At 41.6% G+C, this 27633-nt stretch overlaps 1 protein-coding gene across 2 annotated transcripts; it reads left to right on the top strand.

Annotated features, from left to right (window-relative positions):
* Window positions 1-351: 351 nt before the first annotated feature.
* YWHAG (tyrosine 3-monooxygenase/tryptophan 5-monooxygenase activation protein gamma) lies at window positions 352-27017 on the top strand. Of its 2 annotated transcripts, XM_032605799.1 has the most exons (3): window positions 352-661; window positions 23559-24224; window positions 25818-27017. In XM_032605799.1, the coding sequence occupies exons 1-2, from the start codon at window positions 575-577 to the stop codon at window positions 24213-24215; spliced, it is 744 nt and encodes a 247-aa protein (XP_032461690.1). In that variant the 5' UTR covers window positions 352-574; the 3' UTR covers window positions 24216-24224; window positions 25818-27017. The 2 variants fall into 2 exon arrangements, with proteins under 2 accessions (XP_032461690.1, XP_032461689.1); XM_032605798.1 differs by having other exon boundaries at window positions 363-661; window positions 23559-27017.
* Window positions 27018-27633: the final 616 nt, after the last annotated feature.

Below are 27633 nucleotides of genomic sequence, written 5' to 3'. Positions count from 1 at the left end.
TATGACCACTGGGAGATGTAGTCTTGACCGCTCCTTTGTCCTTGATCTCCCCACCGTAGCACCCCAGCAGATGATGAACTACAACTCCCAGGGGCCCACGCGCCGGGGGCCTGGCAGGGCGGGGGTCTGCATGGCGAGGGGTGGGGATCGTCTGGAAAAGCTAGGGCGCAGCAACCGGGGTGAAGGGAAAAACGGGGCTTGTTGAGGGTCAGCGGGGAAGAAGGGGACACCCAGAAGGCGGCGGCGAGCTGAGGTGGGGAGGGGCAACCCGAGAAGCGGAGGGGCTGGGGCGGGGCCGGGGCGGGGTGCGCGGGGTGGTGGGCGGGGCCATATGCGTCACGCGGCGTGGGCGGGCCGCAGGGGGTTGTCCGCCCGCGGCACGCACAGCACCCGCAGCCACCTCGCGCCCGGTCCCGCGGTCGCAGCTCGAGCCGCAGCCTTCGCGCCGTCGCCTCAGCTCCTCGCTTCGTGGGTCGGTCCTTCCGGCACACGGGCTCCAGCCGCGCCCGCAGCCGCCCTCCGAGCCCTTCAGGCCGCCCTGGTCTCCTCGCCCGGCCCGACCCAGCCCGTGAAGATGGTGGACCGCGAGCAACTGGTGCAGAAAGCCCGGCTGGCGGAGCAGGCGGAGCGCTACGACGACATGGCCGCGGCCATGAAGAACGTGAGTTTCTCCTCCCCACCCCGCCGCCTCGCCCCAGCCCCTTCGCAGACGCGGGCTTTCGCGGGGTCGACTTGGGGACTAGTCGCCCGTCGCTCCTGCAGGTTGGCCGCCCCAGAGGGGGCTGGGGAGGGTCCTGAGAGCGCTGAGGACCGGGTGTGACGCGGCCTCTCCCCGAGCGTTCCCCAGGGCCGGCGGCGCTGCCGCCTCGGCCCTCCCTACGCGCCCGCGCTGGGGCGGGGTCTTGGAGGGCTGGTCTCGGGAGCGGGGTCTCTGGCCGCTGCGCCTCCGGGTCTGCTGGGGACCTGAGCAGGGGCCATGCGCATCCTTTGTGCCCCACTTCCCCTCCTCCCAGCCTGGCCGTGTGGGGGCGGGGGACCGCATGGATGCGGTTCCTCTTTTCTCCCTGATGTCTGGGCGGCGCCTTTCCCATTCACTCAGCAGGTCTCCCGGTTTTCTAATACTCCCCCCCTCCCCAAATCTTCCCACTGCCTCTCCAGACAGATGCTTTAGGACCTCCCCGGGAAAAATGTAGGTTGTCCTGAAAACCTGGGCTCCATGATGCAAAATCGAAACCTCCTTGCTCACGTTTTTCTTAACAAAAGGCTCCTCTTTCTGCATGCCCCAAAGCAAGTCCTCTTGCTTTTAGGAAGGGGGCACGTTTGTCTCGCCAGCGTTTTCATTGATTGTTCTCAATATGTCATCTCCTTGTTTTCCTACGGCTTTAGCATTGAAAAGTGTTGGTATTGTCTTTAAAACAAAGGTTGTGAATTTAGCTGACTGGTTCAGTTTGTGATATATGCTGTTTCTTTTTTAAATATAGGCACACATTTGTCGAAATTCCTATAAGTTGAAAAAATATTCTCTGATCTGATATTGCAAACAAAGCGGTGGTGGGAGGCAGTATCAAGTCATTCCAGAAGATTCTGCATTTGTCGTATTGCAGAGAGCCTAGACTGGGTGGAGGCTGGGAGGAGTTATTTTAAAGGGGAAAAAGTCTTCTTTTTTTTTTTAATTTGTTTTGTTAGCTGCATCTGAAGCTTAAAAAAAAACCCAAAAAACTAGCGCATCCTCAATGCTGATGAAAAGAGAATACTGATCTCCAGTTGTCGCATTTTGCAGGTTCCTGCTTGTATTGCACCATTTTGTCAGTAACACTATATTCACCTAACGGGTGGTCAGCCAGTTTGATATTAGAGGATGGGGGAAGTATTGAGCATTATTAAATGAAACGTAAAATTATCTAATGATTTCGGTCTCCCACTATTTTCATATCTAACTTCCTACCTTATGTAACAAAGGTTTTAAAACGTATCTCCAGTGTGCAGCGGATGGAGGAGTGTACCTTGCCTGTTAAACCTTTTTAATGAAGCTGTATAGGTATTGCAGATTAATTCTTGAATAACTTTACTGGTTCACAGAAGATGACAATGTTGATGCCTGTGTATTTAAGCCAGATTCATTAACAAAGAAGATTTTTATCTCATTAAGGAAGAGAATTGATTCTGAAATTTGGAGTACTGCTGTATTAATATTATTGCCACAGTTGCTGTCTTTAAAGCTCAAATGATGTAAGTTGCACTTTAGCAGATATCAGTATCTTTAGTTCACATTACTTAGACTCTTCTAATTTTTCCATATTTCTAGTTTCACAGGAAAGCGAGTGACCTCGCTCCTATATCCATAGCAACCCAGTGATGTCACACACAATGACACAGAGGCTGCAATGCACCTAATGGGTTGGTAGGGAGTATGCAGATGGCATTTGTCCAAGGTAATGCAGAAATTAGCAGATAAGCCAGGTGGAATTGAGCATTTTATCTTCCACCGGATGAGAATTGGTCCTCCAAATAAGAATTTCATTTATCCTTAGACGTGTAAATCAGGGACGTCTGGCTATGCCTGTTCACCTTCGTATTTGTAGTTTTCTCAGAAGTTTATAAGATACAGTCGTGGTTTTAAACATTTGTCTCACTATTAAAATTGGGCAATGAAGGAATAAAGATGGAAGTTTTCAACAAGAATATGTTTTATGCTCATAGTGCAGGGATGAGCTGTATACATGGGTTTATTGCAACTTATTAACTCGGCAGGTTTTAATAAAAACCTTAAAAAATTATGACTTCCTGCTGGGGCATTTTCAGTAAACGTTAGGGAATGAGAATCCATTACAGAACAATTTAGCTTGGGATTTGGAAAAGTTCTCTTGCTGTGTTTATGTTTCTGCTCCTTAACTGAGTGTGCAGGAAAAAACAGTTTATAAAATATAGCAGACCTTTTCCAAATCTGTTTACCATGATTTTGAGGAATTAGGCTTACCTCTGATCTGCATTTTCCTCATCTGTAAAATGGGTCAACACCTGCTTGACAAAGTTGTGAGGATTAAATAAAAATATATAGTAGGTGCTTAAGAAAAGGTAACTATTTATAAAACTTTGTTTCTTCCTTTGTTTATAAAAATCATCTCATCAGAGAATTTGGAAAATACAGGAAGATACAAAGAAAATACTCAGTTCTACCACTTAAGTTCTCTTCTAAGGCTGAAGTCATCCAGATGCTAGCGTGATTAAAGTTATTTGCATCGGATGAAGTTACCCTAGTAGTAAAGAGCTAGGACCTGTGATAGTTGTAGGTGGGTGACCAGGATAGAGATAAAATGGTGCATTCTGGAAAGGAGGAAAGAAGGAAGTTTAGTCTTTTAAGACACATGTGTAGGCTTATATCTAAAAAGAGCAAACACCTAGATGTTTCCTGCTTGTTAGACAATACTGACTTGTCCTTTGGATTTTAATAGCCTCTTGAGAAGTTAATATTCTAAGTAGGCTACTGGTACTTTCCTACAGGCGGGGCGGGTGGCGGGGGAGGGCGGGCAGAAAAGGTTCTGGGCTAGTAACTTTGTTGAAGTCACTGGGTTAAGCAGTTTAACTCGGGTGTGTTGGGGGGCATTAGTGGCAAAAGGCTATCTTAATTATATAAAAAAGTCTTCGTGGTGGAATCGATATACTTAAAAAGGTTTTACAATGTTAAATATTCTGTTTCTCCCACTAGCTCTTCTAGGAGGCTAGATCAATAGCCATTATCACTAATGGAGTAATGACACCTCTTCAGACTCTTCAGAGGTGGCGTTCTGCCAGCCATTATTATAATCGAAGTCATGTGGTTTCAGTTGTTCTCTTTGGGGTGGAAGGAATACAGATGACAGTTTGCTTTTTATGTTAACCTTCACAGTAACTGAAATGACTCTTAAGTGCCTTTTCTAATTTAAACAATTTCATGTGTATCTTTTGGATTTTATTAAGGTAAAAGACGTTGCTGAATGTGCATCATCCTTACAGTTCTTTGGATTAACTGCAGACCCTGGGGAGGGTTTCATCCCCTAGTCCTTGGAGGAAGCCTTATTTATTTATTAAACCAAACTCTAAGTTATTAAAAAGTGGAGGAAATGATTTTGTTTTTATTGAGGTAAAAGTCACAACACAAACTGACCACTTTCAAGTGTACAATTCAGTAGCATTCAGTACATCCACAGTGATGTGCAGCCGTCACCTCTAGAAAAAATAGGAAAATGATATTTTTAAAAAGTGATGATGGTCTGGCTATAGCTGGCTGGATTGCAGCACATTACTGATTCAGGAATGTGTCAATAGTGCAGGGCTCACAGCCAGTGGTAATCGGTATCCTTTTCTCTTTGTTTTCTAACATCCGAACCTTTCAGCATAAATTGAAAAGGGGACTTATTTTGGCTAGATTTGTATTTCCATTTAAAAAGTTACAGAGCTTAAAAACTGTACGTTGCTCACACAAATTAATAAGAACAATTTACCTGAAATCGGAGCAAACTATTAACTATTTGGAGATTATAGGAATTTTGCTGGTGCTCCTATCATCACTCATTTTCCACCCCAAGACTGACTTCGTTAGACACACTTGCCCTGCTGTGTGGCCCCGGTTCCTGCAGTGCTGAGAGTGGTGAGCTATTCAAGCATGGGCTTCTCGTAAATAAGATGTTAAATACATTGTTTTGGTGTTTCTGAGGCTGCCAGGAACAACTTCTTGTCTCCAGTATCACCAGCCCTAACAGTTTTATCTGGCAGGGCATCTGATTCTTCCTGTATTCCTACCAGATTCCATGAGATATGGAAAAAAAGAAGCAAAGACCACTTTATATGTTTAATAGTCAAAGGGAAAAAAATCACATATAAACCATTGTCTTTTGTCTTATTTTCTAAGCTCTGTTTGTTAGAGCTTGACCAGATATTCGAGACTGTAATTATAAGGAACCTGTATTTGTTGTCATTCTAGGCTATAAAGGCTATCAAGACTATCAACATGAGCTGCCTTATGGCCTTTCCTGTCAGAATCATTTTTCTGCTGTCTTCCCCACATTCCATTTTAGGTGTTACCTATCATTTTGGTTTAGTACCAGACCATATTATCTCGCTTTAGACTGGCACTTGAAATTTTGATTTTACTAATTTATGAATTTGAGTCGTAAAAAAAGTCACATGAAAAGTGATCAACAAAAATTCCCAAAAGAAAGCTTTAATTTTAAGATAAATGGTTAAATTTATTTGGTTCCATGATTTTGCAGAAGCAATAAAAATTTGTAAATCTTGTAAGACTTTGCATGAGTCTTTTTTTTTCTTCCTTTTAAAAGAACTCGTGAAGTCTAAACCAAATGTTCATCAGTATATCACTTGTAAGGGTGTCCCACAGGTAGATTTCTCTTTACCAACGTTGAATAATGTGGTGCATAGCATTAGTTGCGTTGTGAATAAGTAGATAGAGATGAGAGTGTTCTTACATATGTAGATTTTTAATATGACATTTAAAAAAAAATTCTAAATAAACTCATTGGTCTTATCCTTTTAATCTTTGAAGCGATACCTTATTTTTGGAGAGGTGTAAAGCCAAACTTGGTGAGTAGGACCCAGGTGTAGTGTCAGCTTTTCCCTCTTAATAATTCTGTTGCTAGAACAGGGGTGCCAGAGCTGGGGATGTGACAGTGACGACAGTGGGCAGCTGAACATGTAATGACAGTAGTGCGAGAGGAATCCCTCATCCACCCTCCCCCACCGCCGAGTATGAAGAGCAGCTGTGGTGGTGTGAGAAGTGAGAGAAGGCTAAGATGGTAACAAGAGGAAGGCTTTGAAAAGAATGGTTTGTTTTGAAGAGAGGTCATTTAAAACTTCTTTAGCTTTCTGAAAGGAGTTATTAATATGGCACTTAAGCTACCGTATTCAAATAACCAAGATCTAGGAAACAAAGTTGCCTATGGTGCCAGTACTTTAAGGATGTGGAAATAAGCTTAAAATATTTTTGACTGAATTGTTTCAATTCAGTACTATTCAGTTCAACACAATGCTCCTTTTGTATGGGTCTAACATGAAATAGTGAATGAGTATGTCTTTGCAGCAGAAGCCCAGGATGGATAGTCGCCATGCAAACAATCCCATACTCCTGCCAGGACATTCTTACATGAGGGCCTGCCTGGCATGGCTAGACCCGGTGGATAGATGTTATTTTCAAATCATACTCCACTCTTCACATATGACTCACCTCTGGTCTTTCTAATTACATCTGTGTAGTAAAAATAGAGACTTAAAGTTGAGACACTATATATGTATATATATATATTTTTTTTTTTTTTGCGGTACGCGGGCCTCTCACTGTTGTGGCCTCTCCCGTTGCGGAGCACAGGCTCAGCAGCCATGGATCACAGGCCCAGCCGCTCCGTGGCATGTGGGATCTTCCCAGACTGGGGCATGAATCCGTGTCCCCTGCATCGGCAGGCAGACTCCCAACCACTGCGCCACCAGGGAAGCCCAGGCACTATATATTTTTTCTAGTAGTTTGAAAATGACCCAATGCGTGAGGATAAGGAGAAATAACAAGAATAGGGTAAGAACAGCAGAACAGCATTCTGCAGACAAGGAAAGCTGGTGGGGACAAGTGAGTAGGAAAGAAAAATTTTAGAATATCTTGATTTGGGGATGCTCTGATCTTCTAAGGGACTCTGGTGTTTGGAAGGCTGTTATCAGTGGGACAGACCACTGATGACAAAAATGTGTGGCCTTTAGGACGCTAGAAAAATGACAAGTATCACCATAATAGTTCCCTATGCAGGGATATTTCCATCATGTCTTTCTACAGGGTTTTGCACCTTGCTTTTTCCCCTTGATATTTCAAGGATATTTTCTTCTGTTATCAGTATTTTCAGTGGCTGAACAGTCCTGTGGGTGTGTCATAATTTAATTTTTATTTAGCATTTAGGCTGTTTCCAAATTTATAAATAATATTGCCATGAATATCTTTGTGGCTAAAGCTTTCAACACAGATTGTATATTAGGACAGAGACCCCAAAGTGGAATTTTTGAAAGAATTGCTAAGAATTTTTAAGGAACTTGAAATCATCACTAGTACTGGTATGTATGTCAAAAGTTTTGGAAGATGTAATTGTTTGGATAGATAGTACATACACGTGGTTCAAAGTTCAAGGATACCCTATTGCCCTTTCTGCTCCAGAAAGAGAAAATGAGGTTGAAACAGGGGAAAGTTTAACTGCAAGCTTATTTGTGGCAAGCCTCTCTTCTGCTTTCTTGTGGTTGGAATGAGTACCTTTTTAAAAAATTTAAAAAAACAAAACAAAAAAAACCTAATATGGTAACTTTCAAGTATACGCAAAATAAAGATAATTGCATGATATAACTCCATATAACCAGTTTCACTGTTTGTCAGCATATTGGCCAATCTTCTATCTATATACTTTACTACTGTTCTGGTCCCCTTGGTATTTACCATCTTGCAAGATGGTTTTTTATTGACCTAAAATTACGCCTTATTTCCCACAAATGTTCCAATTACCAGCAAGATCTCTTTATATTCAGATTTGGCAACCTCAAAGTGTAAGTTTCTTGCTTAAGGCATATAATCCAGGTGGCAGATAATTTTTTCCTTGATTTTAAGAGGAGTGTTTCTCTCAGTTGACATCCAAGTGCTGCTTCCCATCAGCCTTTGCTCATGAGGAGGAGGAAAGGCTGGATGGGTCACGAGTGGGGAGAGGAAAGGTGGTGCTGTGTCAGATAGGTTTAGAGAAGGGTTTTATCATTACTGGACTGTTTTTTACTGCCTTTTTTGGGAAAGCAACAACAAAGGCTGATATCTTTTGTCAGTTCTGGCTTTTATCACTAATCTGATAGAAGTGCTAAAACCTAATTGATTTGTTGAGGGCGATGTGGATAAACAAGTTTTGCTTTTGTTCGGTTTTGTTGCTTGCCAAGCATTTTTAAAAAATCATTTTTGCCTTAAAGTTATCATGGTACTGGTTGTAGGTATGAGTAGGTAGGTAGGTAGGTAGATAGATACGTACATACACTAGCTGTCTGGGCCTGGACACCTTGGGTTTGAATTCCATGCTCAGAAGTATGGAGTTGACTAGTTTATTGATATCAATAATATAGGTGAGTATACTGCCGTTTTATTTTTTTACCATTCGAAGGTCCTGCAGAAAAGGCTAGATTTTTGGAACCCTTTATTGAGGAAGAGAAAACAACATGGTAAACTTCAAACAGCTATAGTAATGAATTGAACTTTAAAATTGCATAAAATATATTTCTATTAACATTACTTATTTAGAACTCTGTCTAGCATATAGATCCTCAAAAACACTGAGTGAATTATAGCTAGTTCTTATTTTGGATTTATGGTACTCTTGCATTTTGATCATGTTTTTCTCTTCATAATCTGGCTGGCTGTATAAATACATATATTTTTTAATGAAGGATGATTAAGACTAGCTTTTTAGCAAGTGTTTACATCTGTTGTGAAAATCACGTCAGTACTATAATTTACTAAGCTGTTGTGGCATAGCATTACCCTGAAATGTTGATGAGTTCCACTACACAGTGGAAAACCTAGTGTACTTTTGGGTATGACTTTTTTCACATCTGTTCTATAGACTTCTGCACTGACTATAATATTTTTGGGAAGACAAGTTTTTTGGGGGGGGGGGGGCGGTACGCGGGCCTCTCACTGTTGTGGCCCCTCCCGCCACGGAGCGCAGGCTCCAGACGCGCAGGCTCAGCGGCCATGGCTCACGGGCCCAGCCACCCCGCGGCATGTGGGATCCTCCTGGACCGGGGCACGAACCCGCGTCCCCTGCATCGGCAGGCGGACTCTCAACCACTGCGCCACCAGGGAAGCCCGGAAGACAAGATTTTAAGTTACACACTCTCAGATTAAAACATTGCAATGTAGTTGGACATTTACTGTCACTTGGGAAGCATCTTTCTATACTTTTCCCATTTAATTTCACAACAGTTTTATAAAGTGATGGTCCCATTTTACAGGTGGAAATGTTTAAGTAATTTGCTTATTAAGGCTTGAGTTAAAAGTATTTTTCCTAAATCTTGGCCTCTTTTAAAAGGTTTTTTAGTTTTCAAAAAGGAGTCAAAGGTGAAGTGTATACATGGATACTGGTAATCTTAGCTATTGTCTCAGTGCTCTGTTTTCATTAATTTTAGTCAATGTTCCATTGTTTGCAGAAGCTTTGAAATTCCTTCAAACTGCTGTATATTTAATATTTTTCCATTTGGTTGTGCTTGAGAGGGTTGTTATGTAATCCAGGTTTTTAATACAGAACAAACTTCTTTAGGACAGCCCTAAGATGAAATACTCAATATGAGTGTAATCTTTCTTCTAGAAAATATTTGGCCCCGTGATTGTGGTGTGTTTTAAATACCATTTAACAAAGGAGAACTTGCAGTTTTTAGCATAAGGAGGTAAGTACCATGCTTTTGCCATTGGAGTCTTACAGGTATGGCCAAGAAGTGAAAGGATGCCACTCAAACTGAATGGAAGAGTATACCTCACTTGAAAGAAATGGGAGGAAGCTGTGACTTTTTTGTACATCAAAGATAATATGGGCTTGTGTGGAATTCACAAACTGGAATGTGGAAACATGTTTTGAGGGGATTTAAGTGAAGATCAAAGGAAGAAAAGAATGTTAACTTGAATATTTTGTAGATGTTCTAGGCAGTGGAAGAAGTGAATGGTACTGATCCAGAATTCACACAGGGAAGGTAGAGTTGTGAGGGGATTATTGAACGTCTGTGGGAACATTCCACACACAGAAAGTGAAGGTCAGCCCAGTGCTGTGGTATCAGGACACTGAAGTCACCCTGAGCATCAGGAGAGATTTCCTAGAGAAATGATAGCAGAGTAGTGAGGGGTGGATGTTGAGGGGAGGGGAAAGGCTGGAGGAAGGAGTGTCCAGGCAGAGGGAATAGCATTGTTTAGTTGCAGAATGTACAGGGAGCAGAATCTGTTGCATGATTGATCCAGTCACTACTGGTTGCGTTGAGAGAATGTTAGAGTCCAGAGAGGTAAATAGGGGCAGGAGCCAGTTCATGAAGGGCCTTGTGGAGTTTGGGTCTTTTTCTTAGGCTTTGGAGAGTCATTGAAGGGTTTCAGGCAGAAGAGGATCGTTGTCCGGTTTTTGGTTTGGAGAGAACCTTGGCAGCAGTGTGCAAGTTGAAGAGGGGGACAGTGCGCCAGAGGGACAAGACTGATTAGTATTGCAGGGTCTGCTCTGAAGGTGTGAGGACCAGGAAGGACATGGACAGCGACGGCAGATTTGAGAGAGAGAATTTGATGGCTGGAGATGGGAGGAGGAGGAAGGAGAAATGATGGGGAAGATCAAGTCAGTTGCCGGCATGCTGTGTTTGAGGAAACATTTAAGTGGCGGTAAATGGAAGCAGCGTGGCTACAAGTTAATTCATGAAAAGCTCTTAAAACAGGGCCTGGCACAGGTTAAGCACTCAGTGTTACTTATTATTCATTAAGTAAATAAATATTTGTTTAGGAATCACTAACGGCCAGGTTCTAGTCTCAGACCTGGAGGATATAATATCCCCTGCCCTCACAGAACTAACATTCTAGTGGGAGTCTCCTACCAGGCATAATTAAGGTCACCTAGGCAAAGTTGAGAGTTGAAGTCAAAGTGAACCCTGGGGAATCCCACTTCAGTAGTGACTGGAATGAGGAAGAAAAGACTAAGTAGATGGTGATAGAAAACCAAGAAAGCTAACAAAATGGACAAGAGTGTCAAGAAAGGGGGATTAGTCTGCAGTGTTAGATCCCTTACGAATTAAGATTAAGACATAAGAGAACATGGGATATGTGAGGTAGGAAGACAGTTGATGACAGTGGTAATGGGGTGAGGAGTGAATGAAAGGTGAAGAAATGGTAACAAGTATAGGCTAATTTTCAGAAACTTGATTTTGAAGGAAACGTGATTAAAAGGCATCGTTTATTTTATTTTTTTTTCTCTGCGGTACGCGGGCCTCCCACTGCTGTGGCCTCCCCCGCTGGCTCCGGACGCGCAGGCTCAGTGGCCATGGCTCACGGGCCCAGCTGCTCCGCGGCACGCGGGATCCTCCCGGACCGGGGCACAAACCCACGTCTCCTGCATCGGCAGGCGGACTCCCAACCACTGCGCCACCAGGGAAGCCCCGGCATCGTTTATTTTAAACCTCAACTTGGACTACATGTTAATGGGAAAGTACAGGAAAGAGAGTGACTGATGGGAATATCTTGAGAGGGAAGAAGCCTCTTGTTTGCATACTGGGAGGAGGCGGCCGTGGTAGGGGCAGTTGTTTGTCAAGTAAAGGCCTGTGGTCACTTTCCTTTGAAGAGGCAGTAGTGAGCAAGGGTTGCCAGGCAGTGAGTGCTAAGGGCCCTGCTGAGGTTAAAAAGCCTTAATTTGTAGTGATTACAATCTAGTTTTTTTTTGGTCTCTCCCTCTCCCCTACCCCGCCCCATATTTTGGGTATAAGAGTTGAAAGCAGGCTGGGTGGCTCTATTGATTGAGAATTTGGGTGTTTTAGAGATGGTATAGCAGAAGGACAAGGCATAGGAATGTTGATATTAATGAAAAAAATTGAATTTGATGGATCTTGATGAACCTTACAAGGAGGAAATAAAACCTAAAGGAAAAGGGCTGAGAAAAAAGGAGAGGGCTCAAGAGCAAGTCTAGTAGGTGGAAGTGAGGACTGGTAACATTGAAGGATAGGTAGGAGTTTGGTTTTATTATTTTTTACTTGTTTTGGCTGTTCTGCACAGCTTGCAGGATCTCAGTTCCCCAACCAGGGATTGAACCCAGGCCACGGCAGTGAAAGCTCCAAGTCCTAACCGCTAGACCACAAGGGAACTCCCCTTTCTAAAAAATTTTTTATTTTTTAATTTTGTTTATTTCTTTTTGCTATATTTATTTATTTATCTTGGCCGCACCTCTTAGTTCCCTGACCAGTGAAATCGCAGTGTCCTAACCAGTGGACTGCCCAGGAACTGGCAGGAGTTTGATTTTAAAAGTGAATGGTTGGGGGTGGGGCGCGGGGATAAATGAGGAGTTGGGGATTAACGTTTGCACATTACATGAAATAATCAACAAGGACCTACTCAATATCCTGTAATAACCTGTATGGGAAGAGACTGCAGAGAATGGATACATGTGTATGTCTAACTGAGTCACTATGCTGTACGCCTGGAACCAACACAGCATTGTAAATCAACTATACTCCAATATAAAATAAAAATTAAAAAAATGAATGGTTGTGAGTGAGGTTAAAGGTGTGGTTTGGGGATAAGTTGTCAGAATCGATGAGATAACTGAACTGTTGTTCAGAATTAATTTGAGGGAGTAGCCTTGGATAAGGAGGTAGGGCCAGACGTCTGGATACAGGTAAACAATCTCAAAGAAAGTGAACATGACATTGATTCTAGGAGAAATTTTAGAAGCACAGAAAAGGCATGAAAGAGAAGATTGTGAGGGAGTCAGTATGGGCTTGTATAAGAACCTGCATAACTAATTTTGATTTAACTAATTTTTATTTTATTTTTTAAAAATATTTATTTTAAAAAAAATTTATTTGGTTGCACCGGGTCTTAGTTGTGCCAGGCGGGCTCCTTAGTTGAGGCTCCAGTTAACTAATTTTTAGAATAGGGTTAATTTGACTGCTAGCCAAAGGAGTGCTAGAGCATAGTATATCTATTTCCTGATTTGTGAGGTTAAATGGTGAGCTGCAGAGCTTTGGCATTTGTCTCGGTTGTTGAAAAGTGAGATCACACTGGAGCAATGGGTGGAATCTCGGGTAATGAAGTGGCCTTGTTTTTGCTTCAGGTCCTGTACCTTGACCCTAAAATTCAACTGTTCGTTACATTTGATGCAGGTGGCACTTAACAATAGCCATCTTAATATTCGTTAAGTTTTTGTTTGTATCAAACTACCTAAAGCAAATATTTCTTGTTTATCACCGTTCTTTATGCTGGCCAGGTAGTTTGGGTCTAGACTTGCTCCTGTGGGGCCGCAATAACTATGAAGAGGGAAAGGCCTCTCATCTCCAGGTTAACCCAGGTTTCTTTGCCTGGGGAAGGTTCCCAGCAGCGAGCCCTGATTCACAAGCACTTTTCAGGCCTTTGCTTACCTCATACTTGCTAATGTTCTACTAGCCAAAGCAAGTCTCATGATCAAGTTCAGATTATAGAGTTGGGGAAATATAGTTCTTGATGGAAGTTCTTGATGGAAGGAGCTGTGAAATCATTTAAAAGGAAGGAGGTATACACAGGGTTGGAGGGAGTTATTAGGGCCATTTATGCAAACAGTCTGGGCTGGATACAGCCTATGTAGATTCATGTCACTTAAACATTTGGAAGTGACAGTTTAGGTACTGTGGTTGATTCACTGCTGAGTGAAGTGTGCTACCCTTAAGGACTTTAGTCCTTTTAGGAGAAAGAAAGGTATTCAGTTAAACTACAAGGCATTAGATATAAGCAGTATGATAACTGCAAGGTGAAAGTTGCACACAGAGTAAGCAGTAGTTAGTTCTGCCTGAGGAATTTTCAGGCTTCAGGAAGTAAGTGTAGTATTTGAATTAGGGCTTAAAAGATGACATATAGAGAATTTTTCTTCATAGTTCTGGAAGTGCGTTTTAGGTGGTTGGAAAAGCATGATAGCAGAGGAGTGTGTAATATGAGGAAGACTGCGAGACCTGGGTCTGGGTATTGATGACTTGCAGCAGGGCTCTGTTGATATTTGGGCCAAATTATTCTTTGCTCTTGTATGTGGGTGACCTGTGCATTGTGGGATGTTCACCAGCATGCCTGGCCTCTGCCCGGTAGATAATATCTAAATAGAGCTGCTTTTAAAATGCACTGTACCATAGGTTATACAGCATTTTCAAATACACCAGCTTATTTACCTTCTTCCCCCTGCCCCCCTCCCCCCCCCAAAACAGATCTATGGTAAAACTAGCAGTTATAAATGTTAGTTCATTTATGCTGAATCCAGAAAATAGCCCGGCTAAAGTGTGAAGTGTTGTATTCTAAATAGCAGACTGACGAGTACTGACAAAAGAGTACTGGCAAATTTGGGGGGAAAGAGTCAGGATGATGAGGGGAGTTGTATCTAGATCATAGAAACAGTTTAAGTAGAGAAGCCTAGGGGTATGAGGACTATCTGTTTGAAGAAGTGATTCTGGCCCCAAGAAATAAAATTCTAAAGGCTAGCGACTGGTAGTTTTAGGGGAGATAAACTTAGCTTTATCTTCAAGTCAGGTACTTCTGATGTTACTCTCTAAAGGTGGATTTACGCAGAATTCTCACAGGTGTCCAAGTAGAGGGTTGGAAGAGCACGCAGCAGGGTCTGCAAGAGGGAGGGGAGCACCGCTTTGGTACCTGTTTGTGTGTGGATTGTCTGTAATTTGAGAAGTTGTTATTTTAGTATATTTCTCTCCTGCCTTTTTTCCCCATAGTGGCAGAATTGAATTGCTTCATAATGAAGAATACCCATGGTAGGGAATGTAAAATTCTTATCCCTTTTCAAGTTTGCTTAACTATATCTGAGCAGTAGAGATAACGCTCTCGTTCTCATTTTTGGCGAGGCTATTGAGAAATATTAACCTATGTCAAACTACGTAGTTTATTTGAAAGCACAAGAAGAGGAGGATTAAATAAGAGGTAGAGGTTCATGCTGTATTATAGTGGGTTTTCTTTGTAAGAGCCCACATGTTATGAAGTATTTGGAATTCTGAACTTGTCAAATAAGCTAATTAATTATTGACGTGTGTGAAAGTGCTGTAGAGACTATGGCATGGTGCAGCAATTTTATCTTTATTGAGATATAGTTCACATACCATACAATTCACCCATTTGAAGTGTATGGTTCACTGGTTTTTAGTGTGTTCAGAGTTTTGTAACCATCTCTAGTATCTAAATACAGAACATTGTCACCTCCCCAGAAGAAACCCTGTACCCATTAGCAAGCCGTCACTGCCCTCTGCCCTGCCTCCCCCCCTCCCCAACAACAAAAAGAGCTCTAAGCAACCACTAATCTATTTTCTGTTTTTATAGATTTGCCTGCTTGGGACATTTCATGTAACTGGAATCATAATATGTGGTCATTGGTGATAGGCTTCTGTCACTAGCCTAATATTTTCATTGTCATCCATGTGGTACCATGTATCAGAACTTCATTCCTTTTTATGCCTGAATAATATTCCATTGTATGGATAATGCTACATTTAACTTATCTTTTCATCTGTTGACATTTAGATTGTTTCTGCTTTTTGGCTGTTTTAACTAATGCTGCTGGGAACATTTGTGAGCAAGTTTTTGTGTGGATCTCATGTTTTCATTTCTTTTGTATATACCTAGGAGTGGAATTGCTGAGTCACGTGGTAACTCAACATTTTGAGGAACATTGTCCTGCAGTTCTTAACCTGGAGAAATAGACGTGTGGATCCCATGCAATACTGAATCTTTGAAGGTTAGGGCTGCTAGGGAGAGTGTTTTACAAAAAGCTCCTCCTTGGTTAAGAACCAGTCATATAGTGGAAAGCATATGGGATTTTGAGCCATGAGATTTGCATTCCATTCTTTGGCTCTGAGCCTTAATTTTCTAAACTCTAAAATGGAAATAACAGTACTAAATCATAAAGGGTTATCTGGAGGACCAAGGACGTATTATAATTTTAGTGAAGATCTCATTTTTGATACTACAAAAGTTATTTAGAAAAATACGGAATAGATGAATACTTCTTAACATGATAGAAGTATCTTTTAAACAAAGAGTTGGTATTTAAGAATGAAACACTGGACGTATTCCATTAAATTCAAAATGAAACAAAGATGCACATTATAAGCATTATTAATATTGTCCTTGTCCTTGCAGTAGATGTGAGACAGTATAAGAAATCTAACCACGGGAAAGGACAAGTGATATTTGGAAACCATAAAATTAGGTAGGGAGTAAACTGGAAAAATGTTAGAATTAGTAATTAGTTCAATGAAACAGGGCTGAAATCTATAGTATGTATTTCATATATCAGCCCTAATCTGTATAAAGATATAATGAAAGATTTTTATGCAACTAAGTTTTGGGTTTTTTTGTTTTTTAAGGTAGTCTTGGTAGAAGTGAGGTGGTGAGCACAAAGCAGCAGATGTGGATTTGAGTTATTTACATCAGTAAACTTGTTTACATAAAACTGCTGGCTTTGAGCTTTTTTTGAAAACTTGGTTTTCAAAATTGACTTTAAACTTTAATCGTGGGTGTGATTAACTGGGTAAATTATGGAGAGGGTTTGTTTGAATAGGTACTACTGGTAACAGGTCAAAATTCAACCTCCTCAACCTTGACTGCCTCCCAGCCACTCTGTTTTCAGACCCTTCTAGAAATACAGTGAGAGCATACAAATTCCTTTTTAATGGCTACCTAGAACTCTGTTGTATGGATGTTTCATAATCTAGCCAGACTTTCGTCGAGGACCATTTAGGTGGTTCCAGACTTTAGCTGCTACAGATGATGGCAGTGAATCAGTTTCTAGAAGTGGAATGGCAAGAGTCAGAAGTTTTCTTAGTATTTGTAATTCTGATAGCTGTTCCCAATTGCCCTCCATAAAGTTTGTACTAATTTACGGTTTCCAACAATGGATGAGAGTGCCTGTTTATCCACAGTATCAGCCTTCACTGTGAGTCATCAAAGTTTTAAGTTTTGCCAGTCTGATTGGAGAAAAATTAGCATTTATAAAATGAATGAATTTGAGTACTCTACTTATGTTTTCCTTTTTCTTTTTCAATTGTCCATTCCTTTTGCTCACTTTTCTATTACTGATTGGTCTTAAATTCCTTTTAGGAAGGTGTTTTTGGTTTTTTTTGGCTGTGCCGCTGTGAGGCTTGTGGGATCTTAGTTCCCCAACCAGGGATCAAACCTGGACGCTTGGCAGTGAAAGCACGGAGTTCTGACCAGTGGACCACCAGGGAATTCCCTGCAATAGCATGTCTTAAAGTACATCTTTTTTTTATTGGAGTTTAGTTAATTTACAATGTTGTGTTAGTTTCAAGTGTACAGCAAAGTGATTCAATTATACATATATATTTTTTTCAGATTCTTTTCCATTATAGGTTATTATAAGATATTGAGTATAGTTCCCTGTGCCATACAGTACGTCCTTGTTGTAGAAAAGTACATATCTTAATTTAAAAGTACTTCATTGCTAAAAATTGCTAGCCATCAGTCTGACAACACAGGGTTGTCACAAGCCTTCAGTTTGTAAAAAACTGCAGTGTCTGTGAAGTGCAGTAAAACAAGGTACAGCCTCTATTAGAGAAACTAGTCCTTTCTCTGTGACATGTTGCAAGGTTTACATCTCCAGAGACTCAAGGTGGGAGAAAGAGCACAGGATTTGAAACCAGAGGACCCGAGTTCGTGTCCCTGCCCTGCTGTGTGTTAGCAGTGTGATTTTTGGGAAAAAGTCTGTTGATTTCTCCGCATCATATCTGTAAAGTATAATGTCCACCTTGTTAGGGTAGTTGTGAAAAGAGCATAGGATTTGGTGCTGTCAGAAATGCCCAGGTTCTCAGGAAGCTCTCCTCATCCATGAGACCTTGAGCTTGGCCCTGAATATGCCATGGAAGTTTCATTTTTCTTCTAGGATGTTCCTCTTCCTGGAATGTTTCCCTTCAGCACAGTTTTTATCCAGGGTCATTGCTGCTGGCTTTTATTTATTTTAAATTAGTAAATTTTTGTGTAGCCTTTTTAAAAAATTTTTTTTTGGCTGCATTGGGTCTTCGTTGCTGCACGCAGGCTTTCTCTAGTTGTGGCGAGCGGGGGCTATCCTTCGTTGCAGTGCGCGGGCTTCTCATTGCCGTGGCTTCTCTTGTTGCAGAGCACGGGCTCTAGGCGCACAGGCTTCAGTAGTTGCGGCACGAGGGCTCAGTAGTTGTGGCTCGCGGGCTCTAGAGCACAGGCTCAGTAGTTGTGGCACACAGGCTTAGTTGCTCTGTGGCATGTGGGATCTTCCCGGACCAGGGCTTGAACCCGTGTTCCCTGCATTGGCAGGCGGATTCTTAACCACTGTGCCACCAGGGAAGTCCCTCTGCTGGATTCTAAAAGGCCATCTGATGAGCTTTCCAGGCAGAGTTTGAATATGTGTTGAGGGTCCCCAAGACTTCCCATGTTCAGTGATCTGCCAGGACTCAGCATATAGCTGTGCTCTTGGCTATGATTTATTACAGTGAAAGAATGCAAAGCTAAATCAACAGAGGGAAAAGGTGCTTGGGGCGAAGATCAGAGTGACCAGGTGCAAATTTCCCAGAGTCTTCTCTCAGGGGACTCACACAGATTGCGTGTGTGTAATGTCTGCTGGGAATCTCATTAGAGACTCAGTACCCAAGGGTTTTTTCGTTTCGTTTTGTTTTTTTGATGTTTAAAATGTTTATTGGTAATTTTTAATAGATCTTTATTGGAGTATAATTGCTTCACACTGCTGTGTTAGTTTCTGTTGTACAACAAAGTGAGTCAGCCATATGCACACATGTATCCCCATACCCCTTCCCTCTTGAGTCTCCCTCCCACCCTCCCTGCCCCTCATCCATTGAGGGATGCTCACAAAGGCACTTTCTGCCTAGCACAAACCAAATTCAAGACTCCTAGAAGGAAAACAGGTGTTTAGCATAAACCACATTGTTTGGACAAACATTTTAGGGACAGTGAGCCATTCTTAATCGTGGATGGTGGGAACCCTTCCAAAAATCTTAGTTCTCAGATGCTAGCCAAGGGTCAACTTTGCAAGCAGACCTTTCTAAAGATAGCAGTCTCAAGGCTGTTGTGTTAACTCTTTTTTGTACAGACTGTACTTCAAGTTTAAGGCATTTTGCCCACATGTGCAAGACATGACTTCAGATTGTTTTCAGAAATTTTAATCTGAGATTTAGCAGGTCATCTCTAGAATACATGACTAGTTTTGTGCAAGCAGAACAGTGTCACATTTACTCGCAGTGGGTTATTCTGCTGCCTGCACAGTATATAGATAACTGTCCATTACACGGACACTGAGACTGATTTTGCACCTTGTCATGTTTTTCTTTTTGGGGTAGGGTGTTCATATATAGCAGTCACTGCATTTACCCTTTTTATGGCCTCTTGGCTCTTTCAGGTGATAGCACTCCTAGGACCAAAAATGCTTCATGGGGCCAAATGTTATACCTGGTGTCTGCTAACTCATTTTTTTAATAGACTATTTTTTAGAGCAGTTTTAGGTTCACGGAGGAAAGCACAGAGATCCTGTATGCCCCCTGCCCCTCCCCACTGTCAGCATCCCAGTGTAGTATGCTAGTTACCATCAATGGACCTAAACTGACTCACCATTAGTATTCAAGTCCATCGTTTACATTGGGGTTTAGTCTTGGTATTGTACATTCTGTGCATTCTTACAAGTGTGTAATGACATGTATCCACCATTAGAGTATTGTACAGAATAGTTTCACTGCCCTAAGAATCCTTTTTTCTGCCTGTTCATCCCTCCTATCTTATTTTTTGGATGTGAACAGAATGTAAGTTTGTTCTTTGTGGAGATTTTCAGCTTTCCTTAAGTCAAGGCGTCTTACTCACCATCATAAGTTATTGTACAAGATTTGGCTTGATAGAAATACATTTTAAGTAAAGTAAGCTTAATTCAAGTTTCATTTAAGGAGTTTAAACATTTGAAGTTGCACTCATTACAATTTAAGGTTCTCCATAGGTAAGTTGAAGAATTGTGAATGACTTGGTGCTCCAAGACCACAGGGTCAGAAAGTCACCTAAATAGCTTTCCAGGAATCTCATGGGTTGCTTATCTTAGGTAGAGAAGATTTCTCTCCTCATCAACTCTTAGGGGACAACAGTTGATAACTAATTAATATCTGATGCCTTAGCAGCTGGGATTTGGGGAGTTTTATTTCTTAAACTGTTGGTGAGAATAACAGATTTTTCTAACCTTTTTGCTAACAGCTCTCTAGAACTCACTGAAAGAAATTTGAACTTGAGCTAGTATCATAGGAGTTGAGAAGAGAAACCTTAATTTTATTTTTAACCAGAACATAAAACTGGAGAATGTATAGACTGTCCATATTTTCCAGTAGCCATGACAGTAAATTTTGGGGACCATATATACAAGTATTGCGTTCTTAGAAACAGTTCAGTGACTGTTTTGAAAGACATTACCTTGCTTCCCAAATGATACATATCTCACATCTTCCTACACTGAATAGGCATTCTCTCTTGGTTAAACCTTTTGTGAACACTATGTGGATACTTTTTTTGATCTTTTAAGAAAATTATCTTGACTTTTGAAACTAGTATGGTTGGGATCTCTATTTTATCTTAATGTAAAAATCACAGATTATCTCTCATACAAGTCATTTTGATATTAAGGATTTTTTTTAAAAATGCTGATTTAAAGTTTTTAGAGAAATCTTAGTTCCTTTGAGCAGACTCTTTTTATTAGAGTTAAAGGTTTTCCCCTCTAACATAGTTTTTCAGTGGCAGAGAACATCTGGGTATGTCCCAAATGTGGTTGAGTTACTGTATCTAAAGGTGATGTTGGCATTTCATAATCTCCATGTTCCAGTTTGTCTGAGGCAACTGGACAAATTTTACATAAGCGCAAATGGCTACCTTTGGGCTCTTTAGCCCAACTTTTGCAGCAGGAGGAGACCTAACGGTATAGAGTACTGGTGAGGTAATATGAGCTTTAAATAGTTGCTGGATCTTGAAATAAGGATAGCATGATTTAGGGGAAAGGCCAGAACCCGATCTCAGTGGCCTTAGGCACCGCAGCTTCTTGCATTGGAGACAGTTATCAGGTTACTCTAGAGGTGGCTAGTCTTCAGGATCTGCACATTCGTTCAGTGAGTATGGGCTGGTGTCCTATGGTATGCGGGCCTCAGGCCTATAGAGGCCTCTCAGCCTGTTTGAAAGCCAGTCTGGGGAGTTATTCCAGGCTATATGATATTAAAGTTTATGGAAAGGAAGTGATGTAAGGGAGCTAAGGACTAGAGAATAGCATGAAATGGAGAAGAGATACTTGATACAGTATCTCTCATACATTAGTAGCATTGAGCAGAAGATAAACGAGATGATGTGAGAAATGCAGAGGCCTCCTATGGCGAGACTTAAAGTGAAGGGACGTTATTCAAGGTGTTCTCAAAAGTAATTGCTCAAGGGAATTTCCTGGCAGTCCAGTGGTTAGGACTCCGGGCTTTTACTGCCGAGGGCGCGGGTTCAGTCGACCTGGTCAGGGAACTAAGATCTTGCAGGCACATGACGTGGCCGAATAAAAAAAGTAAATGCTCACATCTCTATAGCACTTTACTGTGTTGGGAGCACTTTATCGTTCATCTGGTACACCCTTATAATCTTATGAAAGAGGTAGAAATTGTTTGCAAACTGAGGCCCAGATAGATGAAATGGCTTGTCCCCAAGCTCACTTAGTAAATGGTAGGACTGGAAAGCCCCAGTCTTCTGGGTTATTTGCATATATGTCAGAAATTGACAGGAGTGACAGTGACTGAGGGCTGGGAATAGTTTCTCCAAAGTCCAGAAATATGTGGGAAATTGGATGTGAGATGATAAGCCTCCTATTCAGGGGAAGCAGTGTTTCCACGGTGGGGGGTGGAGGGGCGCTCAGAGAGTAAAAAGCACCTCTGTGCTGGCTTCCTTCTGCTCTGAAGTCCAGTAGAACCAGAGCCCTGTTCCCCCACTCTGCATCTGTTTCCCCTAGGCCACCTCTGGCAGAGCTACTGTTGCTGTCTAGTGTAGAGGGGAGAATCAGTAATGCATAGTAAAAGGTTAGCATCAGAAAAACCACTCAAAAACTTAGGAATTTGAGAGTGTGTTGTTTGCTGGATGTTGTGAGAATTAGCAAGCAAAGCATATGAACTAATAAGTATGGTTTACATTCTGATTTGATTGTATCTGAGAGGAACTATTTTACAACCAGTTTCCTTAAGTATAATCCTCTCCCACCCCGACCTCTTCCTTGATAAAAGAGGAATACATACCAAATGTAAATGATCCATACACAGGTAAGTCTCTTGGAATCCCAGCCCTTCCTCCCCCAGATACTTTAGCTTATCTTTTTGGATTATATCCCAGTACCTTTCACATCTCTGAGTAATATAATGTTACATGGGTGCTGTGGTTGATCTACACAGGGAACAGAGAGTAGCCAGTTTAACTGGGGGTGGGAGGAGTAGAGCTGGGCAAGATTGCATAGAAGCCATGAGTATAACTTGGTTCTTGACAGTCTACGTATTTTCCAGGTAGGAGCACTGGTAGTTGTTCTAGGCAGAGGCAGAAGAACAAAGGGCAGAAGTATAAAAGGTTTTTGCAATTAACATGTTACCACTGGAGCGCAGGTACATGAGAGAATGAGGCGAGGAAAGCATCTAGTCTGTTGTAAGTCATAGGAAAGAGCTCATGATCTGGGGTTTCTGATAATGCCGTTGACTTAGTATGTACCAGTCTAGATATGATAGTTAACCAGACAAATAAAAATGTGACCTCAGAATAGGAAAAAAAGTAAGAGCTCAGTCACTTCTCCTTGTAAAATTTTCTGTTTCATATGGTTGTTAGACACTTAGAGGTGTATGGCTCTGACATCACAGAAATCAGGTAATATAAATTAAATAGTTTTAGTCACTTGATTTAATTTCTTTATTATATGCAGTTGTTTGGTAGTCATAAAAATACACAACATTGGTGTGCCGTTGCTTTAGTGTCCTCAAGGCTCTTAGTGTTTGGGACGACGAAGACCTTCTAGCACAAGTGAAAGAAGCATTAATTCCTGTTGGCCACCTCAGCTCAGAAGTGCTTTGCTCACCTCTCCATTTTATTGCTGTTGTATTCAGACACTACAAACACGTGTTCCCCAAGTTGCTAATATGTCAGTGATCAGAGTCAATCCCGTGCCCCCAGTTTTGACTTCCTTTCTGGCGTTCGTAATTTACATTATTTTAACATAAGAAAAGCTTCTTTGTTTCTCAAAAGTCAACTTGAAGTTGACTGACTGTGTTCTCACCCGGTAGGCAAGACACTCTCACCCAAAATGGATGGGACTGACGTTTGGTAGACAGGGCAAGGTTAGGAAGAAGCTGTCATTCTGTTTTCTTAAAAAAACTGATGAGATATATAAGCTATCTATACTTAAAATCCTTAGGATCGGTATGTACGTAATGTTGCATGAGAGACTTGTTGACCTTTTGTAATTTAGATGAAATTTTGACTTTACATCTAAGAGTTAGACTTGATAGTTCTTTCCTGGAACAGCTGTGTGATAATAAGCCTATGTGTCCTTCTCTAGGGAGAAAGCAGGGGTTCAGGCACCATTGAGCCAGTCGCAGGTTTTTCCCTTCTTTGTTGCTCCTTCCCGCTCCATCCCTCTTCCATATACCCACACAGCCTAACTTCTGTTTGTTGATTACTTTAATCAGCTGGTAGATCTCTTTGTGTTTTAGTGGCATAAAGATATGATTAACCCAACTGACATCATCTGTACCATAACAGCTCTTTATTCTTTCCTCCTTAATAGGTGACAGAGCTGAATGAGCCACTGTCCAATGAAGAAAGAAACCTTCTCTCTGTGGCCTACAAGAACGTAGTTGGGGCACGCCGTTCTTCCTGGAGGGTCATCAGTAGCATTGAGCAGAAGACATCTGCAGATGGTAATGAGAAGAAGATAGAGATGGTCCGTGCTTACCGTGAAAAAATAGAGAAGGAATTGGAGGCCGTATGTCAGGATGTGCTGAGCCTGCTGGATAACTACCTGATCAAAAATTGCAGTGAGACCCAGTATGAGAGCAAAGTGTTTTATCTGAAGATGAAAGGGGACTATTACCGCTACCTGGCCGAAGTCGCCACTGGAGAGAAGAGGGCGACCGTCGTGGAGTCATCTGAGAAGGCCTACAGCGAAGCCCATGAGATTAGCAAGGAGCACATGCAGCCCACTCACCCCATTAGATTAGGCCTGGCCCTTAACTACTCCGTTTTCTACTATGAGATCCAGAACGCCCCAGAGCAAGCCTGCCACTTGGCCAAGACCGCTTTTGATGACGCCATTGCTGAGCTCGACACTCTCAACGAGGACTCCTACAAGGACTCCACGCTCATCATGCAGCTCCTCCGAGACAACCTCACGCTCTGGACAAGCGATCAGCAAGACGACGACGGTGGAGAAGGCAACAATTAAGGCCCCCAGGTGGACTGGCAGCACACGCTGATGCTACTACTGCAGTCTTTATTTTTTTCCCATGAGTTGGGGGTCGGGTGGGGGAGGGAAAGGGAGCGATGACCTTCCTAGGGAGAAACCCACGACCTGTCCTGTCTTTGATCGCCTCTTTGACATTTTTGCCAAAATACCACTAGTGGAAAGTCAGGCTAGCTGTGCTGGTATTGGAATAGCAGCCTCACACTGGCATATGGACTGTTCTGTAGATTAATGCAAGTGGAGCTGTCCTTAATTTAACTTATTGCTAGAAAATAGGGTTTTAAGATGAAAAGAAAACTTAAACGGAATAGCCCTCATTCAATAAGTTCTGTGGTTCCAGTAAGGATTTTTATGTACATATGCTCTTGTCTTTTAAGTTCTGGGTACTTTCTAGCTCATCTGTTTTAGCTGTGCATTTTGTTTTTCAGGGTGTACTCTACCAGACATGGAATAGTTAAAATCCCAAGCTGATAGACTTAGAACATAAGGTATATTTATCCTTGTGGTTTAGGCCTTGCCAGTTTTCAGAAGTTTCTGATTAGTTGACAGTATTAACACTAGATCGCAGTTTACAGTATTTCTACGTTACAGCCATATGTGACATCAAGCCATTGTGATTGTGTGTTTTTCTTATTTTGGCTTTTACATCCTTATTCAGCCTCATCCAGGTTGGTTTTGCTGTTATCTGTCTCCTAGGCCAAAAGGCTTGCCTGAGGAGAATCAAAGCTTCTTTAGGTTTTGCTGAATAGGTGCTTGGCAGATGGCTGTGGGATTTTTGTCCTCCTTTCTTCTTAACTTAAATCCACCACAAAAATGATTAATCACTTTAATAGAAACGTTAAATACCACAAAAACAGAGAAAATTCAGGTCTGTATGTCATTTATTGTGCTGATATTTCCAGAGAAATCCTGATTTTTTTCAGCCGCCATAGCTTCTTCCTCGGGGACTGCACTGCTGTCTCACTCCTCACTTGAGTCTTCCCTACTGTACCTTGTGCCCAGGGCATGCACTCGGGTGGGTTGAAAAGCTGTTGGGTTGTAGAAGTTGGCGGTCGTTTTGAGAAAGTTTGTGGTGCAGTGTGTGAAAATTCAAGTGCTAGGAGCTTACTGGTAGAAAAATCCTAAAGGAAGAGCTCTATTCGTAAACATTCTGTCCAATTTCAGGAGCCTCGTGTGTCAGTTTTTCCTCCCTGAAAACACTCCTTCCCCAAATAATCGTTGTAGGAAAATAAACTAAAATCATTATCAGATAATAAATACTTAACTCCTATTTGACCAAAACTTTTTCTATGTATTTTTTTTTCTTTTTTTTTTCTTTTTTTTTTTCTTTTTTTTCTTTTTAATGAAAGCATAGAAGTTGGAAATTCATTTGTGCCATCTGTACACATTTTAGAATTGAAGGAAACCACGATGCTATTTCCACAAGTTTGTTTCAGTTAGCCTTAGGTCCTTGGTTCTCATTTTGGTTAAGTCTTAACACACGACCTGTTGCATGTGCATTCAGCCTTTTTTATAAAGTCAGTAACTGTGAACTGCTGAGATAGGTAATGACACCAGACTTGTTTGTTTCTTTGTTTTATTTAGGCAGGGAGAGGAATGAGTAGTAATTGAGGAAAACCTGACAGTTGCTTTTGCTAAAACCAAAATGGAGCTTCCAGTTGTGAAATGCACGTGTTGACCAGGATCCAGGTGACAGTGAAGATAGAAGAGTGTGACGATGCTCTGTAATGTGGCACAGTTACCCAGCATGACTTTCCTTAGAAGGCCCCCTCCATATGCTAGAGCGGAAGTCCCAACTAACCAAACCTACCAGAAGAACTAACAGAAGAGAGCTTTATAGCTTCTGTGCCCTAACAGGGGCCTAAGGTCTATGCCACGGATGGGAACAGATTTGCGGGGGTGGGGTGGGGGGTTGGTGGGGTTTTCCTTAATTTATCTTCATGTCCAGTGAGCAGTGCTGTGTCCTTCCTTGTAGCATTTGGAAATGATTTACTGGAATTACAAAACCTATTTTTCTTTTAAATTTCAGCTTTGGCTCTGGCTGCTTTTTAGAATAATGCAAGATAAAACCATGTCTGAGGGCTAAAAATGAAGGAGGGAATGGGAGACTTGATATTTAAGCAGCTTGAATGGTTTATTTTCTTTTCTTTATTTTTAAAGAAATGCACTTGCCTATGATGCTGTCTCTCCAGTGAAATGATTACTCCTCCATTACTCTATTGATACAATATTGTGCATGCTAGTGTTGTATTTCTATACAGTAGCTTGAAATTTATTAACTTATACTGTAGGTGTTATGTATTCCTATGACAAAAAAAAATTAAGTCTTCAAATTTTTTAAAGTTTTTTTAATTTAATTTTTCCTTTTGGGGGTAAAGTTTGCTCTACCAAATAGTGATCGTAACAAATTGATCTGTTTTGGATGTTGCTATAGTGACATGCAGTTATATATTTTGTTTTTAAGGGGGGGGGGGAAGCAAAAGAAACACCAGTGTTAGCTTAATCTTAATGTCTGGTGTTTGTCATGGTGAAATAATAACTATTACAGTGTAGGAGAACAACGAATATGTTCTCTGAATGAGCCTTTGTGCTTTTTGTCATGTTATGCAGTGAACTATTTTTAAGGTCTAATCAGTGATTATTTTTCCAACTCCGTGTTTCTCTAAGGAATTATTTCACACACGGACCATTCTTAGCAGTTTTCCTCAGTGATGGAATATCATGAATGTGAGTCATTATGTAGCTGTCGTACATTGAGCAAATAAACTTACAGATCTGATGTCAGTGCTAGTTTTATTTAATGAGTTGAAATTTTCCTTTGCTTTTGAAGGTTTGATTGGACATGGGTGTTCTCCCCCACTCAAAGAATGAGGTTGGACTGCGGGGGGAAAGGGGCAAAATGGTGTATATTGGAAAGTGCCTACCTCTGGGAATCAGACCTGGGTTTACTGACCTTAAAAAATGATCGCACCTTTTGGGTCTCCATTGTTTCTATTATGAAACCAACCTTAAGTTTGAATCATGACTCCTTTTGATTCTCGGTCAAGTGACTAAACTTCTGAGCCCTGGGGGTGGGGGATATAGGTCTAAATGAAAACTGGGTCACGTGCCTGGTTTGGTATTTCTCAGGTGCCCATTGGAGATCTCATTGTGTTTTAAATGAGGTGGGTTTTTGCATTTTAAGATGTTCGTTCATAAATACATTGTCTTGGGTTTTTAAGTCTTCTGAGGTGGTCAGCAGCCTTAGTCGACATGGGCTGCACTCCGCAGCCTGCTCTTTCTGATGGCAGCTGTCAGGATGTGCCCACGGCTTGGATCACATCCCTGGACGTGTGGGGTGATCTGCCCTGACCAGCTGCGACGAGGGGTTTGTCTACAGGAAGGAACACCAGGGCAGAGG

Source organism: Phocoena sinus, chromosome 15 (genome assembly GCF_008692025.1).
Source record: "Phocoena sinus isolate mPhoSin1 chromosome 15, mPhoSin1.pri, whole genome shotgun sequence".
Lineage (NCBI taxonomy): Eukaryota > Metazoa > Chordata > Mammalia > Artiodactyla > Phocoenidae > Phocoena > Phocoena sinus.
This window is presented reverse-complemented; position numbering and strand designations above follow the sequence as displayed.

Excerpts from the sequence above, each read along its gene's own strand:
- YWHAG (XM_032605799.1), top strand. The coding sequence starts at position 575 with ATGGTGGACCGCGAGCAACTGGTGCAGAAAGCCCGGCTGGCGGAGCAG. Across the intron at positions 662-23,558 it reads TGGCCGCGGCCATGAAGAAC|GTGACAGAGCTGAATGAGCC; the intron begins GTGAGTTTCTCC and ends CCTCCTTAATAG.